Below are 19,460 nucleotides of genomic sequence, written 5' to 3'. Positions count from 1 at the left end.
CAAATATGTGATTAACAAGGAAATCAGCTACCATCTTAGATTTTTAAATGTGTTCCCAGAAAATGGAAGCAGGGACTGGCAATAGAAATTATATATATATATATATATATATATATATATATATATATATGTGTGTGTGTGTGTGTGTGTGTGTGTGTGTGTGTGCGTGCATGTGTGTGTATAACACGATTCTGTAAAAACAGTATTGACAGTATTAAAGCTCAGAATGAGCGAAAGGTGGTGAGTAAAGGAAAGAACAGCAAAAAAAACTGTTGTTGTTAAAAATATATTGGAATGAGTAGGTCTCCACTCCTAGGGATGGATAGAACAATTATAATAAGTAATGAGAAAGATCACTGTAATCAAAAGCACAGATAAAATATGACATAGGGAATTGAAACTTAAGATGAATAGAAGATAGTGACAGAGGATTTAGCAACTATTCATGAATTTAAGTAATTGAATCTAAAATTAATACATCCAAAAGTGCTGAGAGAACTGGTAGGTCTCATCTTTGAACCATTGTCAGTGCTCCTTGAAAGATATTGTAGAATGGGAAAAGCAACATAGGACTGTGGAAGGGCCACTGATTTTCAAAAAAAAAAAAATTAGAAGAGAAATCCATAAATTACAGCCCTTAGGAGTATGACTTCAACCTTGATATACTATTTTTTTTATTTAATAGCCTTTTATTTACAGGTTATATGCATGGGTAACTTTACAGCATTAACAATTGCCAAACCTCTTGTTCCAATTTTTCACCTCTTACCCCCCCACCCCCTCCCCTAGATGGCAGGATGACCAGTAGATGTTAAATACATTAAAATATAAATTAGATACACAATAAGTATACATGACCAAAACGTTATTTTGCTGTACAAAAAGAATCAGACTTTGAAATATTATACAATTAGCTTGTGAAGGAAATCAAAAATGCAGGTGGGCAAAAATATAGGGATTGGGAATTCAATGTAATGGTTTTTAGTCATCTCCCAGAGTTCTTTTTCTGGGCGTAGCTGGTTCAGTTCATTACTGCTCCATTGGAAATGATTTGGTTGATCTCGTTGCTGAGGATGGCCAGGTCCATCAGAACTGGTCAACCTTGATATACTATTAAAGGCATGGTTAATGAACATTTAGAAAAGGACACTGTCATCTACAAGAAGAAATCTGTGTTCATCAAGATTAAGTCACATTTCCCTTTCTAATATGATGATTATGATTCATGGAAATTCATATACCTATATACAGCTATAGATATAGATAGATAGATAACTAAAAATGAAAATCATTCTTAAAGTCCTAATGTTGTCCTTTTACATTAGTGTGAGAGGATATGTCAGGGTCAAAGTCTGGTTACCTAGATGAAAAACTGTCCAAAAGGGGCTAGAAGACTTTAGACTAGTCAACAGTGGTCCAATAGTCTATTAATTATCAATTTCTAGTGGAATGTTTTAGGGATCTTTGGTTGACCCTGTATCATATTTTTTTTAAATCAATGAGTTGGATAAACACATAAATGACAAACCTTTCTGAGAAATCTTCCATGGTCACTTCCTCCCATTTTGAATTTAGAATTTTATAAGCTTCTAAATATATGTGGTGTTCACTCTTTATTTCATTTCTATTAACCCACATATCCTCCCTAATCCTATTCTCTGACCCTCTTATTTCTTTATAGACACAGCAGACTTTTCTGTTCTTCTAAATATGTGTTATCCTGTCTTTAACCCTGATATTATGTGAGTAGGGTTCCTTCTAAAAGCACTATCTTATCCCTTCCCCCCTCCCTATCCTCTCACCCTTCCATTCCTTTCTGAATTTAGAATATTTTTATACCTTTCTAGATATATATGTATTGTTCCCTGATGAGAACAGGGTTCCAGAACTACCAGTCCTCCTTTCAAACTAATTCCACTAAATCAATTTTTCCTCTCACATCTCATTTGTATGAGATAATTCCTCTTTTTACCTTTTTCCCATACAGTTTAGCTTTTTAGAATCACATATTCAGTTCTACCCCCAATCTTTCTTTCAAACTGTCCAATTAACAATGACAATCTTAGACACATGGTTTACTTTCTGTATTAAGATTCTGTATTTCCTTTTGCAGGTGGCTGACTGTTTCATAACTTTGCTTTTCTCAGATTTTTCTTATTTTTTAAAAAATTTGTCCAATTTCTCTTATTTGATTTTAAGGGTATTTTTTGAGTTCTTCTATGAATTCTTTTTGGGCAGGTAACCATTTGATGCTACTCTTTGGGGCAAGAGAGGCTTTCCCCCCCTTGCTTCAATATCTTCTTCTGAAGATGCACCCCAATCTTTTGCATTCCCATAGTAACTCTCTGTGCTTGGGTTCTTTCTCCTTTGTTTACTCATTTTGTATTGTTTTATTTATATGATTTTATCATAGTCACCTCTAATCCTGCAGTGTGGGTGATGTTACCTGGCCTCAGGTTCTTCTTATTGATATTTTTTAAAGTTTGTCCTGGGCCAAATCTCTGTCCTCCTTTCCCTCTCTTAAACAGAGATGGTCCCCTTCCTTTCTTTCCATGCTATACTAGAACGCTTTGCTTTTTGACAACCCTCTAGTGGCTGTAAGTTTCAGTTCTTCCCTTTGGCCTGAAAGTGAAACTAAGAATTTAGCACTGATTTAAATGTTTCATCCAACAGTGTCCTGACTCACTAGTCCAAATTTCTTACCCAGGACAAAGTCTCAGCAGCACAGCTGGGTATGGCATCCTTTATCAGAAGATGTTACCACAATCTTTCCCTGTTCACATGCCCAGTTCCCCAGACTTTCTAGGACATGGAAATATATGTGCATGAAGTTTATGTTACTTTCCAACCTAGCCAGCCTAAGGACTCACTGCTTCCAATTTCAGCAGAACTAACATAGATGTGCTTCCAATTCACTTGGGCCAAATCCCCATCCTGGGATCTTTCTTCAGATTCTCTCCAGTTGTCCCAGGAAGATTATCATTCTGCTCTAACTCTTGCTTATTTTTAGTGTTTTACATTCACCTGGAGGCATTATTTTGTCTTGTTTGTAGAAGAGGTTGGAATTTTCTGATCTGCTCTTCCATCTTCCCACTATCCTCTCCTTGCAAAGAGATTAAATTTAGAATGAGTGAGAATTATAACATTGTTGAGAAAGAATTACAGTTCACAGTAATTTATTTGGCATATTCTAAATCAACACTTCTTATATTGTGGAAGCAAACCCCATATGGGGATGGTTTAACTGAATGTAGTAGTCATGAAAAATTTGGCCACAGTAAAAGATATCAAATATTTTGCTATGATTTAATTCTTTATATAAAAATAAACAAACACATCCATCTCTTTAGTATGCATTTTTGCTTTCCTTAATAATTGATAACATTATATGTGTAGCAAAGAATTGTTTTAAAATAAGATTATGATTTATTGTCAGTAAATGATTGATTTGTATGCTTATTTTTATAACTATATGCCCAAGGTTACAAAAAAATTTCTTGGATGAAAAAGGGTCACAGGTAAAAAAAATGTGTAAAAAGCCCTAGCCTAAACACTATCTAAACACTAGACACTAAACACTAAATCCTTATCTAACACCTTTCTTATTGCTGAAACTAGAAAGACTGAACCTCCACAAATAAGGTTCTAACTCATCAGGACACCTTTCACTAGGCAGGAACCTTATACTAATTCTAGGATTTCTACTAGTCCTGGAAGCTAGACTATTCCCTTGTTCTTTTTATTATATTTATTATTATATTTCCTAATTGAAATGCCCTTCACTTGTCCTTTGTTAATTTATGTCTTATAATTCTCATAAAACCTAAATATATCCCATGTCTTTTCAGAAACCTTCTCCATCTATTCCAGCTATTGGTGATTATTTTCTCCTCTAAATTAATAAAAACAATATATGCATTTTCTATACTACTCATTTAATATTCACTTTATGCTAACTTACATTATTTATTGGCTACCTATACGTGTATTCTCCTAATTAGAGTGTATGGATTTTGTATTTAATATTGTTTTGGTTCCTTTGTGTCTAGCATAATGTAGAATACCCAAACTAGGTTGTCCAATAAAGATTTTTTGATCTAAATGATATTCAACAAAACCAATGACTCCAAAAGTAGATTCGGGGGGTATGCATTGAAGAAAATTTTGTTCTGTTGGATTCTATATAATGTTTATGACTCTTCCTATTCCAATTTCAGAGCATGGTATTGAGTAAGGTAGGAAATATTTAGTATCTTCAGTTACAAACCATTAAGAGTGAGAGAGAGAGGAGTATCAGTTGTAGTCCTTAATATCACTCATTTTGGATTCTATGAGCATTTATTTCCTCTGCATATCTCAATGGAATGGACCACTTATGTGTATAAAATCTGCCCCTCCCCAAGTCACTTTGACAGCCCCTGTAATATTTTCTTTAACTGTGGAAACATTGTTCCTGTTTCCATGGCATAGGGGGAGTCTAAGATAAAAGGCAGATCTAAATCTACAATTCAGTGATTTGTTCCTCCACAGTCTCTTCAATCCCCTAACCATTGATGCAGGCGTCAACTACCATCAGAATGTGGGTACATAATTAAGCTGAAGTTCCTTACAGTGTTTTTTCCACTTCCAGTGGAAGTTTGGCAACCAGCAAGACAAGCAGATGCATAGGTGATTCCATTTTCTCCACATATAGGATCCCATTCTGTCTTTGAACACGTGCACCCTGAATTGCAATTTGAAAAGAGGGCTCGTTCGTAATAAGAGACTTGTCTGGTTCTGTAAAGAAATGTAACAATATTACTTCTTAGCAGATCATGTATGTCCCCACCTAAACATGAATTTATAAAACAAAGACGTTTAGTTGAGTTAGTGTGCATGAAGACAATACTTGGGAAGATTATTTCTCAAAAAAAAAATAGTAGCCAATGGAAATATTTTTATATCACTCATTTCTGAAAGAGAATTTTAGGTACTCTAGAGGCTATAGAAGCACATCAGGTTAGAAACATCATTACATAAAAGTTCCAGTCTTTGATATTTGACTTCTGATCAATAACATTTATTGAGTTCCACTTTTACTTAGATATGCTTTTATCATTCCTAAACTAATGTGGCATATACACAAAAGAGCCAGGGAAATAAGCACCAAATGAATCTTTTAAAAAATGATTTAGCATACTGGTTAAATGGATAAATAGATAACAGATCATTCTTATAAGTTAATTCCCTTTCAGAGTTGTTATCACAATCAGTTTGTCACAGAACTCTTTTTTGGATCAGACCCATGATTTCATGTGATTATAGGAACATCGAGTGACTGAAGGGGCTCTAGAGATGATCCAGTCCAGCCCCATTATTTTATAGGGGAGGAAACTTAGACTAAGGGAGAGTCATTAAGTTGCCAAAGATCACACATTGGGGAAGAAACAGAGATATTTTGATTGTAGAGATATTAGTTTTTCCATTTTCCCACAAAATTCCCAATGAGAAAGTACCCTTTACCAATGCTGATTGGTTTTTATTCTGCAATGTAAGAGTCTTAGAGACTTTTCTGGGGACAAGGATAGGGTAAATGATTTACCCAGAATGACAGAGTTAGTATGTGTCAGAGTAAAGACTCAATAAATATAGAAGCCAATTCTCTAGTAGCTATAACAAACTGCATCTAAATGGTGGTATGAAGCAAAAGCCTGTTAAACATATTTATTCATTTCATTTCACAAACAAATTACATTTATTTACTGCATTCAAAGTGGGTGCTGTATATTAAGTAACCTGAGTGATACAAAAATGGATAGAACTATCCTTCTTCGGAGGAATTAATAATTAATGAATAAATAAAAAGGTATTTACCAAGCATTTGTTATATACAAAGAAGTATGTGAAATTCTGGAAATTAAATAAGAAAGCAAGACAGTTACTGCTCTAAAAGGGTTCATATTCTGATAATGGAAGGTAACACATATCATGTTTATTTTCATTAAAATTGAATTATTATAAAATATTATTTACCATTATTAATGAAATTAATTTATTAATTAAATTATTTGTCATAATAGTAATTCACATTTATATATCTCTTTTGAATTTTGCATAGCTATTACATTCTAACAATCCTATGACATAAACAGTATGAGATACATTCCATTTTTTAAGAGGAAACTGAGGCCCAGAAAAATTAAGTGACTTTATCTGTCTCACATAGCTTGTGAGAGTTAGAAGTAAAAATTGAAGCTCAGCCTTTGGACTCTAAGGCCAATATCCTTTTACTTCAGTAAGCTGCTCTTTTTCTAGATGCTAGTAGTAGCCCACAGTCTTATCAAAAGTTATAATACAGAACACTTTATATATCTGAAAGTGGTTTATGGATCAATTATATTTATCTCCCTTCTCTCTCTTCTCTCCCATTCATCCCCCCATTGTCTCTCTGATCTTCCCACAATGGTCCATGTTTCATGCATTTATCTATTCTTTCAAACATATTCTCTCACTTTTCCCTCAGTCCAAATTCCTCTTCCATAAGTTGTCTTATGCATGAAGTTTGTCTTCTTCCAACTTGATTTAATATTCATGCCCTCAATTTTCTGAGGATGCCTACAGAATTTTTCTGCCAATTGGTCTACTCACAAACTCTTATTACTCTAATTTCCTTCAACTGTTTTTTCTCAGTTACATAGGATCATGGATTTAAAAGCCTTAGAGATCATATCCTGCAACCTTATCATTGTACATGCAGAGAAACAGAGGTTCAAAAATGTTCAATAACTTGCTCATGTTCATAGGAAAGATAAATAATGGAAGCAAGATTTGGATACATTTTCTATGCCTTTAGATCCAATATTCCTTCTACTGTACCAGTATGTTTCTTAGTGTTCTCTGATTTTATATTTTCTGGCTTTTTTTAACTTTTTTTTTCTTCTTGCTTTTTTTACCCCCTTATTTTACAGGTTCTTCCGACCAAAATCCCTGGAGTCTTTGGGTTTTGTGATCTTTGCTTTTTCTTTTCTCACTTAGAAAGCTTGTATTTATCATCCCATACCCTCACACTTAAAGACCAATTGTAAATGTAGCTTTGAGGTTCTAAGGCCAGACTAAAAGAAGATCACTAGTGGATATATGGCTTAAGAGTATCAAAGCTAAAATTTAATCTCATCTTCTTACTCGAACACAATAATCTTTCTTCTAGGCCACATGGCCTTCCCCTATTTATCATCCTTGCCACTGACCAGGCCAGACTACATAAACAAGAGTCTCTAACCTGTAGTTCCAGGAAAATTTTGAAGGATTTTTCCCTTTTCTAGTTAAAAAGTTTTATTTATGCCTTTCTTTTCTTTAAAATCTGAAGTAAATGGCTAAACTTCTCTTTTGACAAAGACAAACCAAAATCCGAGAAATAATGTAACCCTATATGATATAATGTCCTTTATTCCATACCAATAGCCCCATACTTCTAAACTAAGAAGTAAGTAAATTTTCCCTCCTTTTTTCTCTGGGACAAATATTAATACCTGTAATGAATCTGAGTTGGATAGATTTTAGTGTTTTAGTCATTTTTTTGTTGACATTGTTCTTTTGGTTTTCTTTGCTTAATTGATTTGGTTCATACCAATTCAATGAAAGTAATCAAGACGGGCATAGGCTTCCCTTTCATGTCAAAGGAAATAGGAGATAGATAGTGGACCTTTGTCTTCATTGATATAATTCCTCGATACAGAAATTCTCTTGGGGTGGGGGGTGGGGGAGGAGTCAAGATAGTGGAGAGCAGATATGACTTTCTGTGACCTCTTCTGATCTTCTCTCAAACCAACAGCAGATTAGCTGGTCTTGGGGCCAAAGAACTCACAAATATTTGGAGTACAATACATTCCCGGAAGAAGATATCTTGGTAGAACTTCAGAACAGATCTATTTCAAACAGGCAAAGGAACAGTCTGCCAAGCCCAGACCACAGGATAGGGAGACCAGGGCAAGGAGCTGGGGCAGTGAATCATAGTGATGGAGGAACCCTGAAACTGTCCTGACTTTGAGGAGGGTGGAACTCTCCTTATACTCTTGAGAAGCAATCCTCTGACAGAGATCTACCCTTCAGGGCAGTTAAGTGGTTTCATTAAGATTAGCCCAGGACTATTCCCTACTTAGTTCAAACTTAAGTGGTCTCATTTAGCTGGAGATCTCAATCTAATACCTCTTTTGAACAGAAAATTAGTCTAGGACCACTCTTACTTAGTTCAAACTTAAGTGGTCTTATTCAGTTGGAAATCCAGGTCTGGGGGCAGTGACAACATTGCACTCAATTGAAACTTCAGTCTCAGATATCTTATTTAAAGGGCAATTTTGGGGCTCATTTCTTTGCAGAGCCCTAAAAGCAAGAATCATGGCATGATAAGGATCCTCTTTGACATAGCTGCCTGCCAGGACCCCTACACACTGTGAAGACATTCTCTTCTCAGCATTAACACCTCTTTATCTTTCTGCCAAGATTTCTCTGCTAGAACCTTTATCTCTCTTTCAGGACTTGGCCACTGAAGAAATCAGTCTCCTAGCAAAAGCTGACTTCTCAGTACCAATAAACTTTTAACCAGTCTAATATTTCAGGTTCATGAATTTTTTCATGTTGGATGTGTGCTGACCAAAGAGGGGTTCCCACAACTTTCTACACTGGTACTAACCACATCATTTGGTTCCCTGACCAACCAGGAAAACCCCCCAAATCTGGACAAGGTAAAAATCTTTTTTTTTTTAATTGTTAATTCTATAGCTAGACACGCAAATACTAGGGAAGATTTGAGTAATTGGAGCCCCAGGCTCAAGTAATATTCTCTCAGGGATGCCTGATCTTAGATCAGGTGAAAGCAAAGATAGATCTAATTAAAAGAGATAAGGAAGGAAACTATATTTTACTAAAGGGTACCATCGATAATGAAGCAATATCTAAACATATATGTACCAAGTGGTATAGTATCCAAATTCCTAGAGGAAAAGTTGAGATGGAAGAAGAAATAGAGAGCAAAACTATACCAGTGGGAGATCTCAACCTTGCTCTCTCAGAACTAGATAAATCAAACCACAAAATAAATAAGAAAGAAGTTAAAGAGGTAAACAGAACATTAGAAAAATTAGGTAAGATCTTTGGAGGAAATTGAATGGAGACAGAAAGGAGTACACATTCTTCTAAGCAGTTCATGGAACTTACACAAAAATTGACCATGTGTTAGGCCATAAAAACCTAAAAATCAAATGCAGAAAGGCAGAAATAGTAAATGCATCTTTTTTCAGATCACGATGCAATAAAAATCACATGTAATATAATAACAGGAAAAAATAGACCAAAGGGGTATTTGGAAATTAAACAATCTAATCCTAAAGAATGAATGGGTGAAACAGCAAATCATAGACACAATAATTTCATCCAAAAGAATGACAATAATGAGATAATATACCAAAATTTGTGGTGCCAAAGCAGTTATAAGGGGAAATTTTGTATATCTAGATACTTAGTTGCATAAAATAGAGAAAGAGAAGATCAATTAATTGGGCTTACAACTTAAAAAGTTAGAAAAAGAACAAATCAAAAACACCTAATTAAATAACGAATTTGAAATTCTGAAAATAAAAGGGGGGATTAATAAAACTGAAAATAAGAAAACTATTGAATTAACAAATAAAACTAAGAGTTGGTTTTATGAAAAAACAACAAAATAGATAAACCTTTAGTTAATTTGCTCAGACAAAGGAAAGAAGAAAATCAAATTGTTAGTTTCAAAAATGAAAAGGAAGAACTTTCTATCAATGAAGAGGAAATTAGAGCAATACTTAGGAATTACTTTGGCCATCTATATGCCAATAACTAAATGAAATGGAAAAATATCTACAAAAATATAGATTGCCCAGGTTAACAAAAAGAAATAAATTACTTAAATAGTCCCATTTTAGAAAAAGAAATAGAATAAGCAATTAATCAACTCTCTAAAAAAACATCCTCAGGACCAGATGTATTTTACATGTGAATTCTATTAAACATTTAAAGAACAATTAATTCCAATACTAAATAAACTATTTGGAAAAATATAAAAAAGGAGTCCTATCAAATTGATGATAGCTAAACAAGGTAAAAATAGAGAAAGAAAACTATAGACCAATTTCCTTGATGAATATTAATGCTAAAATCTTAAATAAAGTATTAGCAACAAGATTACAGAAAGTCATCCCCAGGATAATACACTATATGACCAAATAGGATTTATACCAGGAATGAAGGGCTGATTTAATATTAGGAAAACTATCAGCATAATCAACTATATCAATAACCAAACTAACAAAAATCATGTGAATATTTCAATAGATGCAGAAAAAGCATTTGATAAAATCCAACACCCATTCCTATTAAGAACACGAGAGAATATAGAAATAAATGGTCAGTAGCATCTATTTAAAACCATCAACAAGCATCAAATGAACAGGGACAAACTTAAATCATTCCCAATAAGATCAGGAGTGAAACAAGGTTGCCCACTATCACCATTACTATTCAATATTGTATTAGAAATGTTAACTTTGGCAATAAGAGAAGAAAAAGAGATTAAAAGAATTAGAGTAGGTAATGAGGAAACTAAATTTTCACTCTTTGCAGATGATATGATGGTTTACTTGCAGAAGCCTAGAGAATCAACTAAATACCTATGAGAAACCATTCACAACTTTAACAAAGGTCCAGGATACAAAATAAATCCACATAAATCATGAATATTTTTATATATCACTAACAAAATCCAACAGCAAGAGATACAAAGAGAAATTCCATTTAAAATAACTGTCTATAGTATAAAATATCTGGGAATCTATCTGCCAAAGGAAAGTCAGGAACTATATAAGCAAAACTAAAAAACATTTTCCACAAATAAAGTTAGATCTAAAATATTAAGTGCTCTTGGATACATTGAGCAAATATAATAAAGATGACAATACTCTCTAAACTAATCTATTTATTTAGTGCTATACCAATCAACCTTCCAAGAAACTATAGAAAATATAACAACAAAATTTATCTAGATGAATAAAAGGTCAAAATTTCAAAAGAATCAATTTAAAAAAAAACAAATTAAGGTGGCCTAGCTTTACCAGATCTGAAACTATATTATAAAGCAGCAGTCATCAAAACCATTTGGTACTGGCTAAGAAATAGGCTAGTTGATCAGTGGAAAAGATTAAGTTAATAGGACAAAATAGCCAAAGACTATAGTAATGTGGGATTTGACAAACCCAAAGACCCCAACTTTTGGGATAAAAATTCACTATTTGACAAAAACTGCTGGGAAAATTGGAAACTAGTTTGACAGAAACTAAGCATTGACCCACACCTAACACCATATACCAAGATAAAGGTGAAATGGGTTCATGATCTAGACATAAAGAATGATATTATAAACAAATTAGAAGAAGATAGGATAAGTTTACCTCTTAAATCTGTTGGGAAGGAAGGAGATTGTGACCAAAGAAGAACTAGAGATCATTATTGATCACAAAATAGATAATTTTGATTATATTAAGTTAACAAGTTTTTGTACAAACAAAACTAATGCAGACAAGATTAGAACCAAAGCAATAAACTGAGAAAACATTTTTACATTTAAATATTCAGATAAAGACCTCATTTCTAAAATATATAGAGAATTGGCTCAAATTTATAAGAATTCAAGCCATTTGCCAATATTAATGTCAAAGGATATGAACAGATAATTTTCAGATGAAATTGAAACTATTTCTAGTTATATCAAAAGTTGCTACAAATCACTATTGATCAGAGAAATGCAAATTAAGACAGCTCTGAGATACCACCACACACACCTGTCAGACTGGCTAAGATGACAGAAAAAGATAATGACGAATGTTGGAAGAGATGTGGGAAAACTAGAACACTGATACATTGTTGGTGAACTGTGAATGGATCCAACTATTGTGGAGAACAATCTGAAATTATGCTCAATAAGTTATCAAACTGTTCATACTCCTTGACCCAGCAATGTTTCTACGGGGCTTATATCCCAAAGAGATCTTAAAAAAGGAAAAGGGATCCACATATGCAAAAATGTTTGTGGCAGCCCTTTTCAGTGTCAAGAAACTGGAAATTGAGTGGGTGCCCATCAGCTGGAGAATGGCTGAATAAATTATGGTATATGAATGTTATGGAATATTATTGTTCTGTAAGAAATGACCAGCAGGATGATTTCAGAGAGACCTGGAAAGACTTACGTGAACTGACTGATGGTAAGTAAAATGAGCAGAACCAGGATTTCATTGTACACAGCAAAAAGATTATTTATGACCAATTCTGATGGACGTAGCTCTCTTCTACAATGAGATGATTCAAACCAGTTCCAATTCTTCAGTGATGAAGATAGCCATATATACTCAGAAAGAGGACTGTGGGAACTGAGTGTGGACCACAACATAGCATTTTCATTTTTCTGTTGATGTTTGCTTGCATTTTGTTTTCTTAAAAAGAATTTTCTTTATATTTTTTCTTCTGCAATGACAGTGACACAAGTGGTGAAGAAGAGGGTAAAGGATGTCAAATTCACATAGTTTTTAGATGACCCAAGACCTTTAATTTAGCTGTTGAAAATCTAAATGTGAAATTTTAATCTAACAACCAATGAGTCATTATAATGACTCAACCAATGAGTCATTATGTGTTTATGAATCTTAATTGCATGCTCACCTAATCATTAGTTTTTGTGATATTATGTTTCCAAAGATATAATTTTTGTCCCCCAAATACTCCTTTACTATTACCACAAAACTTCTGACATCATGTCTTTCTATTGTTCTCTTTCACAAAGTTGCTAATTACTCCATTGATTTTATCCTTTCATCCATCTGTTGTTTAGGTTGTAATTATTAAGGTTATATTTATTTTTGTTTTTTATTGTATTTTTTGTATTTATATTTTCACTTCTTCAGATTTATAAAGAATTAATTTACCATTTCTGCAAATGGAATTATGGAGTGAAATCCCTTTTCCTGACTTTATCCGAGAGCAATATAAGTTGAGTGATGTTTTAAAGCACTTTGATTTGGTTGGGGAAAGGTGTATTTTGAGTAGAAAAAAGGCAAGCAAATGAGAAATGTGAAGAAGACTAAAGATAGATAGGTAGAGAATGGGGGAAATTGGAACCAAAGCTGCTGCTGCAGTTTACATGCCAAACTTGTTTTACAGCAAGGGTTTTAAAAAAATAAATAAAAGCAAGCTTTAACTATAGATAGTTTCTATACTGAAAGAGAACAGATTTCCAACCCTGAGGAGACTAGTAGAAGAATCTCCAGACAAAACCCCAAAGGGGGAATATAACCTGATCCCCACCACACAAGGCTCTCCTAGAAGAAATTAAAAATGATCTTAAAAGAGAGCTAGAAGAAAAATGGGGAAAGGAAAGGAAAGCTCTGCAAGAGAGTATGTAAAAGCCATATAACTCATTAAAAGAAAGATTTGAAAAAGAAAACAACTCTCTGAAATGTGAAATGGAAAATGTAAAGAGCTCCCAGGAAAGTAGGATTTGGGAATTGGAAAAAAAAAAACAACTCATTAAAAAAATTTTTAAATAGAAAAAAAAATTCCCTAGAACAAAACAACTCATTTAAAAACTCAATTGGACATATACAAAAAGAAGTAAAAAAAAAAGTAAATGAAGAAAATAACTCATTAAAAATCAGAACTGAACAAATGGAAATGAATGATTTGATGAGACATCAAGAATCAGTTAAGCAAAACAAAAAAAAATGAAAAATAGAAAAAAAAAGTTAAATATCTACTTTGAAAAAAACAACAGACCTGAAAAATAGACCTAGGAGAGAAAATTTAAAGATTATTGGGCTCCCTGAAAATCCTTATGTTGTTTACAGGAAACACACTTAAATCAAGGTGATATATAGAGAGTTAAGGTAAAAGGCTGGAGTAGAATCTATTATGCTTCAGGTGAAATAAAAAAAAAAAGCATGGGTAGCCATCCTTATCTCAGATCAAGCAAAAGCAAAAAATTGATCTAATTAAAAGAGATAAGGAAGGAAGCTATAGCATAGATAATGAAGCAATATTAATACTAAACATATATGGACCAAGTAGTATAGCATCTAAATTCCTAAAGGAGAAGTTAAGAGAGCTACAAGAAGAAATAGACAGCAAAACTATGATAGTGGGAGATCTCAACATTGCACTCTCAGAACTAGATAAATCAAACCACAAAACAAATGAGAAAGTTAAAGAGGTAAATAGAATATTAGAAAAGTTAAGTATGATAGCTCTTTGCAGAAAACTGAATGGAGACAGAAAAGCATATACTTTCTTCTCAGCAGTTCATGGAGCTTATACAAAAATTGACATATATTAGGACATAAAGACCTCAAAATTAAATGCAGAAAGGCAGAAATAGTAAATGCATTCTTTTCACATCACAATGCAATAAAAAGTACATTCAACAAAAAGCTAGGGGAAAATAGACCAAATAATAATTGGTCTCATCCTAAATAATCTAAATAATCTCATCCTAAAGAATGAATGGGTGAAACAGCAAAATATAGACACAATTAATAATTTTACCCAGAAGAATGACAACAATGAGACAACAGACCAAAATTTATGGTATGCAGCCAAAGTGATAATAAGGGGAAGTTTTATATTTCTAGAAGCTTACTTGAATAAAATAGAGAAAGAAAAGATCAATGAATTGGGTGTGCAACTTAAAAAGCTAGAAAAAGAGCAAATTAAAACTCCCCAATCAAATACTAAACTTGAAATTCTAAAATTAAAAGGATAAATTGATAAAATTGAAAGTTAAAAAAAACCTATTGAATTAATAAATAAAACTAAGAGTTGGTTTTATGAAAAAAGCCAATAAAATAGATAAACCTTTGCTAAATTTGATTAGAAAAAGGAAAGAGAAAAATCAAATTGTTAGCCTCAAAAATGAAAAGGAAGAACTCTCCACTAATGAAGAGGAAATTAGAGCAATAATTAGGACTTACTTTGCCTACTTTATGCCAATAAATTTGATAACCTAAGTGAAAGGGATGACTATCTTCAAAAATATAGGCTTCAAAGATTAATAGAGGAGGAAGTAAATTGCTTAAATAGTTCCATTTCAGAAAAAGAAACAGAACAAGCTATTAATCAACTCCCTAAGAAAAAATCCCCAGGACCAGATGGATTTACATGTGAATTCTACCCAACATTTAAAGAACAATTAACTCCAATGCTATATAAACTATATGAAAAAGTAGGGAATGAAGGACTCCTATCAAATTCCTTTTATGACACAGACATGGTACTGATGCCTAAACCAGGTAGGATGAAAACAGAGAAAGAAAATTATAGACCAACCTCCCTCAATAAGAAATCTCTATATTATTATTAAGTTTTTTTCAAATCATTGTAAGGACGTGACTTTCCCCATGTGAACCTAATCTCCATCCGAACCATGAGAACCCAATCTCCAATTGATTGACTTTCCCCATGTGAATCTAATTCCCATGTAAATCATGTGAATCTAATTGAGGTAGACATGACTCCCCCTGTGAGAACTTGACTGTTCTCTCACCCTTAAGAGCATATGTTTTAGCTCCTTCTACTGTGAGAACCTGACCATTCCTTAACCCATAAAACCATATGTTTTAGCTCCTTCTCTTATGAGAACTTGACCATTTTTTAACCTATAAGCTGGGAACGTACCACATGTGTTTTAGCTCCAACTACATGATTCCAGGAACTCGCCACTCCTTGGAAATCAATACAACACTTGATCACAACCACCTGGAGCCCTTGTCAGTACTTCCCTATCTTATATGGTGTCTTTACTTGGCTCAAAGCTTTCTTTCTCTTCTTTGTCCTGATTCCTATAAAAGACGGGCAAAGCATTCTCTATTTCAAACCTCACCTACGAAGATGACGATCTGCCTAGAATTTTCCTGTTTGGGACTCAAAGGCTGAATTATAGGGGTTTCCCAGCCACTGCAGCCACCCACTGCGAGTCAATTAGAGTTGGGGCTCCCCCGATCGGTGATGTACTCTCTCTCTCTATCCGCTATTCTAATCATAATTCTCATTATTCTTTGTCTTTTATGTATTATTTGCTGTATTAGTTGTTATTGTAAGCATTCTATTCTGTGTATTGTGTAATTGATATTGTAAACACTCTACTCCATGCACTGCATAATTACATTTTACTTTCATTTTGATTGAGTCCCAGAATGTCATTAATAGAAGCGAACTTTTCCCAAACTTTTCCCTAAAATCACAGAACCTACCTAATGAATATTGATGCAAAAATCTTAAATAAAATATTAGCAGAAAATCATCCCCAGGATAATACACCATGTCCAAGTAGGATTTATACCAGGAATGCAGGTCTGGTTTAATATTAGGAAAACTATCAACATAATTGACTATTTCAATAAACCAAATTAACAAAAACCATATGATGATCTCAATAGATACAGAAAAATCATTTGATAAAATCCAACATCCATTTTTATTAAAAACACTAAAGAGTATAGGAATTAATGGACTTTTCCTTAAAATAGTCAGTAACATCTATTTAAAACCATCAGTAAGCATCATATGTAATGGGGATAAACTAGAACCATTCCCAATAAGATCAGGAGTGAAACAAGGAATGTCACTATCACCATTACTATTCAATATTATATTAGAAATGCTAGCTTTGGCAATAAGAAATGAGAAAGAGATTAAAGGAATTAGAGTAATGGAAGTAGAGTAGAGGAAACCAAATTAATGCTCTTTGCAGATGATATGATGGTATACAGAGAGAACCCCAGAGATTCTACTAAAGCTATTAGAAATAATGCATAACTTTAGCAAAGTTGCAGGATACAAAATAAATCCACATAAATGATCAGAATTCTTATATATCACTAACAAAATCCAACAACTAGAGATACAAATAGAAATTCCATTTAAAATAACTGCTGATAGTATAAAATTTTTGGGAATCTATTTGCCAAAGGGAAGTCAGGAACTATATGAGCAAAACTACAAAATACTTTCCACACATATAAAGATAGATATAACCAAATAGAAAAATATTAAGTACTCTTGGATAGATCAAGCCAATATAATGAAAATGACAATACTACTTAAACTAATCTGTTTATTTAGTGGTATATGAGTGAAACTCCCAAAAAACTATTTTAATGACCTAAAAAAAATAACATCAAAATTCATTTGGAAGGACAAAAGGTCAAGAATTTCAAGGGAACTAATGAAAAAAATCAAATGAAGATGGCCTAGCTGTACCAGATCTAAAACTACATTATAAATAACAATCACCAAAAGCATTTGGTAATTGGCTAAGAAATAAACTAGTTGATCAGTGGAATAGATTAGGTTCACAGTACAAAATAATAACTTTAATAATCTAGTGTTGGACAAACCCAAAAACCCCAGTTTTTGGGATAAGAACTCACTGGTTGACAAAAACTGCTGGAAAAATTGGACATTAGTATAGCAGAAACTAGGCATTGACCCACACTTAACACCATACACCAAAATAAAGTCAAAATGGGTTCATGATCTGGGCATAAAGAATGCGATTATAAACAAATTAGAAGAACACAGGACAGTTTACTTTTCAGACCTGTGGAAAAGGAAGGAATTTGTGACCAAAAAAGAACTAGAGATCATTATTAATCACAAAAATAGAAAATTTTGATTATATCAAGTAAACAAGTTTTTGTATAAACAAAACTAATGCAGACAAGATTAGAAGGGAAGCAATAAACTGGAAAACATTTTTATAGTCAAAGGTTCTGATAAAGGCCAAATTTCCAAAATATAGAAAGAATTGACTCTAATTTATAAGAAATCAAGTCATAAATGGTCAAAGGATATGAATAAACAGTTTTCAGATGAAGAAATTGAAACTATTTCTTGCCATATGAGAAGATGCCCCAAATCATTATTGATCAGAGAAATTCAAATTAAGACAACTCTGAGATACCACTACATACCTCTCAGATTGGCTAGGATGACAAGAAAAGATAATGCTGAATGTTGGAGGGGATGTGTAAAACGGGACACTGATACATTGTTGGTAGAATTGTGAATACATCCAGCCATTCTGGAGAGAAATTTGGAACTATGCTCAAAATACTATCAAATTGTGCATATCCTTTGATTCAAAAGTGTTACTACTGGGCTTATATTCCAAAGAGATCTTAAAGAAGGGAAAGGGACCCATATGTGCAAAAATGTTTGTGGCAGCCCTTTTTGTAATGGCTAGAAATTTGAAATTGAATGGATGCCCATCAGTTGGAGAATGGCTGGGTAAATTGTGGTATATGAATGTTATGTAATATTATTGTTCTGTAAGAAATGTCCAGCAGGATGATTTCAGAAGTCCTGGAAAGACTTTCATGAACTAAAGCTGAGTGAAATGAGCAGAACCAGGAGATCATTAAACACTTCAACAATACTATATGATGATCAATTCTGATGGATGTGTCTCTCTTCAACAATGATATGAACCATATCAGTTCCAATTGTTAAGTAATGAAGAGAACCAGCTATACCCAGTGAAAGAACTATGGAAAATGAGTATGGACCACAGCATAGTATTTCCACTGCTTCTGTTACTGTCCACTTGCATTTTTGTTTTCCTTCTCAGGTTATTTTTACCTTATTTCTAAATCCAATTTTTCTTCTGCAGCAAGATAACTGTATAAATATGTATACATATATTGCATTAACATATACTTTAACATACTTAACATGTATTGGCCTATCTGCCATCTAGGGGAGGGGGGGGAAGGAGGGGAAAAGTTGGAACAGAAGGTTTTGCTAGGATCAATGCTGAAAAATTACTCATGCACATGTCTTATAAATAAAAAGCTATAATAAAAATAATAATAATAAAATAAAAAAGAAAGAAAAAAGCAGGGCTAGCAATTTTGATCTCAGATAAAGCAAAAGTAAAAATAGATCTTATTAGAAGAGGGAAAGTACATCTTGATAAATAATGAAGTAGGAATAATATTAAATTTGTTTGCACCAAATGGTAGAGTAGGCAAATTCCTAAAGAAGATTTTAAGCAAGTTACAGGAAGGAATAGACAGCAAAACTATTCTAGTGAGGGACCTCAACATTCCCCTCTCAGAATCAGACAAATCTAATTACAAAGTAAACAAGAAAGAAGTTAGGAGGTTTATACAATCCTAGAAAACCTAGATATGATAGACCTCTGGAGAAAATTGAATAAGGACAGAAAAGAATATACTTTCTCTCAGCTCTTATATGGCACCTACAAAAAGCTGACAATGTCTCGGGGCATAAAAACCTCACAATCAAATGCAAAAAGGCAGAAATAGTAAATGCTTACTTTTCACACTACTACTCAATAAAAATATATTCAATAAAAAGCCAGAGAAAAATAGACTAAAAAGCAATTAGAAATT

General features: G+C 33.2%; 1 protein-coding gene across 1 annotated transcript in view; it reads right to left on the bottom strand.

The window, feature by feature from the left end:
• SLCO1C1 (solute carrier organic anion transporter family member 1C1) overlaps window positions 1–19,460 on the bottom strand; it is a 114,792-nt gene that overhangs the window by 11,787 nt on the left and 83,545 nt on the right. Inside the window, exon 11 of the mRNA XM_003771161.4 lies at window positions 4,611–4,776. Coding sequence (XP_003771209.2) covers window positions 4,611–4,776 — 166 coding nt within the window. The remainder of the gene's footprint in view (window positions 1–4,610; window positions 4,777–19,460) is intronic.

Source organism: Sarcophilus harrisii, chromosome 5 (genome assembly GCF_902635505.1).
Source record: "Sarcophilus harrisii chromosome 5, mSarHar1.11, whole genome shotgun sequence".
In the NCBI taxonomy this organism is placed as follows: Eukaryota; Metazoa; Chordata; class Mammalia; order Dasyuromorphia; family Dasyuridae; genus Sarcophilus; species Sarcophilus harrisii.
This window is presented reverse-complemented; position numbering and strand designations above follow the sequence as displayed.